Source organism: Haemaphysalis longicornis, unplaced genomic scaffold (assembly GCF_048455015.1).
Source record: "Haemaphysalis longicornis isolate Haplotype H1 unplaced genomic scaffold, Haemaphysalis longicornis Haplotype H1 scaffold_1, whole genome shotgun sequence".
In the NCBI taxonomy this organism is placed as follows: Eukaryota; Metazoa; Arthropoda; class Arachnida; order Ixodida; family Ixodidae; genus Haemaphysalis; species Haemaphysalis longicornis.
The window spans coordinates 410,819,188-410,822,727 of record NW_027526203.1 but is presented as its reverse complement, the minus strand read 5'-3'; the positions used below and the strand labels follow the sequence as shown (position 1 = coordinate 410,822,727).

General features: G+C 48.4%; 1 protein-coding gene across 1 annotated transcript; it reads left to right on the top strand.

The window, feature by feature from the left end:
- Positions 1-164: 164 nt before the first annotated feature.
- On the top strand, positions 165-2,661 carry LOC144155491 (ATP-binding cassette sub-family B member 10, mitochondrial-like). The gene has a single exon (XM_077686965.1). It carries the CDS (start codon positions 401-403, stop codon positions 2,366-2,368), a length of 1,968 nt encoding a protein of 655 aa, XP_077543091.1. The 5' UTR covers positions 165-400; the 3' UTR covers positions 2,369-2,661.
- Positions 2,662-3,540: the final 879 nt, after the last annotated feature.

The window sequence follows — 3,540 nt, the reverse complement described above, 5'->3', positions numbered from 1 at the left end:
CAAGGACAACGAAACAGATGATCCTACAACTGCCAAATAAACAACAAAAACACCAGCAGAAAATGCTATCACTTAATGCGAAATATTAAGAAAAAATTGTTACAATAATGTAACTGGACTGATTAGCCGAGAAAAACAGGAGTAACTTTTACCAGTGAGCAACAATCCGTATCCGTATCCGCACTGAATGGGGGAGGATGTATCCATGCTGAAATGTGCATGTTTTCTTTGGGTTCCCTGAATTTTTCGAAGCGTGTATATTTTGCCGAAATGTGCCCCTCAGGAGAGCTAAAAGCATTTAGGCAACATTCGAGATGAACGCTGCAGCCGATCCGCTGAGAGTTCTGGTCAGCACGAAAGGCTACCTTTAGTGCACGACGAACTCGCCGAACTGATCACCATGCACGCCTTCGTATTAGGCGCAGGCCCCCAACTCCTGCGTCAGGTACGGGTGCTCAGGCACCTAGCACCAAGATCCTTGACATCTGTGAACGGTGGCATCTTCCGCTGCAACAAGAACGTCCTGCGCGTGTACGTACCTCCGACGAAGCCAACGGGTGCTGCTCTGCTATGCCGATCTTGCTCCACCTCCCGTCGCGTGGACGGCGGCGAACTCAGAAGACTCTTGCAGCAGGCGAGGCCAGAACGATTTCGCCTCGGCGCTGCAGTTTTATTGCTTTTCGTATCCAGCTCAGTTATGATCGCATTCCCTTTTTGCATTGGCAAAGTCATCGACGCGATCTACACTGCGCCAAGTAATGAACAACTTCGTGAAAACCTCAATCGGATTTGCAGGCTCTTGATGGGCGTTGTGATCGTCGGTGGCCTGGCAAACTTTGGTCGAGTGTACCTCATGAACAGTTCAGCACAGCGCATAATCAACTCTCTTCGCAAGCGAGCGCACGCTTCATTGATGCAACAAGAAGTAGCCTTTTTCGATCGCAGTCGCACGGGCGACCTTATTACTAGACTGTCTAGCGACACTGCGCTGGTTGGTATGTCCTTGACGCAGAACATATCAGACGGACTGCGGTCTGCCATTGCAGTGTGTGGCGGTGTTGGCATGATGCTCTACACATCGCCGCAGTTGTCCCTGGTCGGTCTGGGCGTTGTGCCGCCAGTGGCCCTCATTTCGTTCGCATTTGCGCGCAGGCTGAGGCAAGTCGCGGCAGACGTGCAGTCGCGGCTCGCCGAGTCTAGCGCCATTGCGGAGGAACAGCTGTCCAATATCAGGACTGTGCGTGCTTTTGCTAAGGAGAGTTTCGAAGGGAACAGATATTCTAAAGGCCTTTCTAACCTGTTGGACGTAGTTAACTCTGAAACGTGGCTAAAAGCAGTCTTCTTTGGGTGCACCGGTGCCACAGGAAACATGATTGTGCTTGCAGTCCTCTACTATGGTGGTGTTCTTATGTCTGATGGCAAGCTTAGTGTTGGCAGCTTGTCGTCGTTTTTATTGTATGCAGCCTATGTGGGTGTGTCCATTGGTGGCCTTGGTGGCTTCTTCACTGAAGCAACGAAAGCTTTGGGTGCTTCGAAAAAAGTCTGGGAGATTGCCGATCGCGTCCCGCTCTTGCCAAATTCTGGTGGTCTGGCCCTTGCGGACTTACGAGGCCATGTAGAATTTCACAATGTCACATTTGCATACCCCTCCAGACCAGATGTTGCAGTTCTTAGGGGACTGAGCCTTACAGTACCTGCTGGATCAGTTCTAGCTATTGTAGGACCAAGTGGGCAGGGAAAGTCTACATTGGCTGCTCTGCTGCTCCGGCTGTACGACCCCAGTTCAGGTGTTGTTACCTTGGATGGCACTGACATAAGGGACCTGGACCCTCACTTCCTGAGGTCACACATTGGAATCGTTAGTCAGGAACCTACACTCTTTGCTACATCAATTTTCGAGAACATTCTTTATGGTGCCAAAAATATGGAGGATACTGCGAAAGAAGATGTGGTAAGGGCAGCGAGCGAAGCAAATGTAATGGAGTTCGTTCAAGGCCTCCCCGATGGGCTCAACACCATGGTTGGGGAACGTGGAGTTTTGCTATCCGGTGGCCAAAAGCAGCGTATCGCTATTGCCAGGGCTATTCTTAGAGACCCGAGTGTTTTGATTCTAGATGAGGCAACTAGCTCACTGGATGCTGTCAGTGAACGGGCAGTCCAGGAGGCTTTAAAGAGACTCATGAAGGGGCGCACTGTACTAACTATTGCACATAGATTGTCCACAGTTCGCAGAGCTGATAGGATCGCGGTGCTCAGGGCAGGCATTGTCGTGGAGTGTGGAACATATGAGCAGCTGATGGACATCACCGATGGGCTCTTCCGAAAACTAGTGCAACATCAACTTCATGACGAGAGTGTTCTGAAGTGAACGTAGGTGCAACTTGCTGGTTGTCAGTGATGCTTCATTGCTGTGATATTGGTGTGTAACAGGAACGAACCATGTGAACGGCTTTTCAAAAAAGCTGCAATTGTTGTGAATTGTTGGAAATTTGAGTAGGAAGCAACTGTTCAACTTAACTTTTAGTTTTTAGTCAGTTTATGCAGTATGAGCAAAAAGTAAATGAGGCTCATTTAAGAACTTTGTGTGCATTGTCCCACCATGTTGGCCATGTAATGTAGTGTTTTTCCTTTAGTTGTTGAAATAAATGAAAGCTATTGAGAGTATGGCACCCTGAATCAGTAGTACATCTGCAGCACTTGTCCTTGAGCTGTCTCATATGGGGCAGTTGCTGCCCCCGATTACTTTCCCACTGTTAAATGCTTAATGCCCGAAATGAGTGCAAGAAAGAGTAGAAGTTGCAGCTTATTGCAGGATAATGCTTTCATGTGTATATCGCTATTGAGATAATAAACAGCAAAGCAATCAAGGAAGGTATTGCAGACAGGCAATCAAACTGCTTGTTTTTGAGAAGCTATCAAGGTGACTAGTTGCTGCCATGAAAATGCCCAGACACTCAGACATAACCACATGGCTATGCAGGGTCTTTTTAATGTGGACTGCACCTGCTGCAATGGCTCAGTGGCTAAGGCATTGTGCTGCTGAGCCAAAGACGTGGATTCAATATCTGCTGCGGCAGCCTTTGTTCTGATAGAGGCGAAAAACGAAAACTCCAGTGCGTCTAGATTTCGGCACACGTGAAAGGTGCCCAGGTGGCTTAAATTCATCCCCAGCCTTCCATTATGGTGCGCCTAATAGCTAACTGCACCTTCGACTTCTAAAATCCCCAAAACTTGAATTTTTTTTCTATGTGGCCTGCATAAGTTCACAGGTGTTGCTGCCATGAAGGGCACTCTGGGACTTTTCATGTGCACCAAGACCATACCATTTTTCCTGTGGGTGCTCGAGGAAGCTGATTGCTCACCAGCTCTGCCAAATCCAGAAAGCGTATAGAAACCGTGACCTGTAGGACTTCTGCGTGAAATATCTGCCATCCTAATGTCTCTGGTTAAAAACAGGGCATCATCAGCGCTGATGTAAAAGGAAGAACACAGCACAGGAGCTGTTCTTGCTGTGAGTAGTTACTGAGTCACCCAGCTGCC

Excerpts from the sequence above, each read along its gene's own strand:
- LOC144155491 (XM_077686965.1), top strand. The coding sequence starts at position 401 with ATGCACGCCTTCGTATTAGGCGCAGGCCCCCAACTCCTGCGTCAGGTA.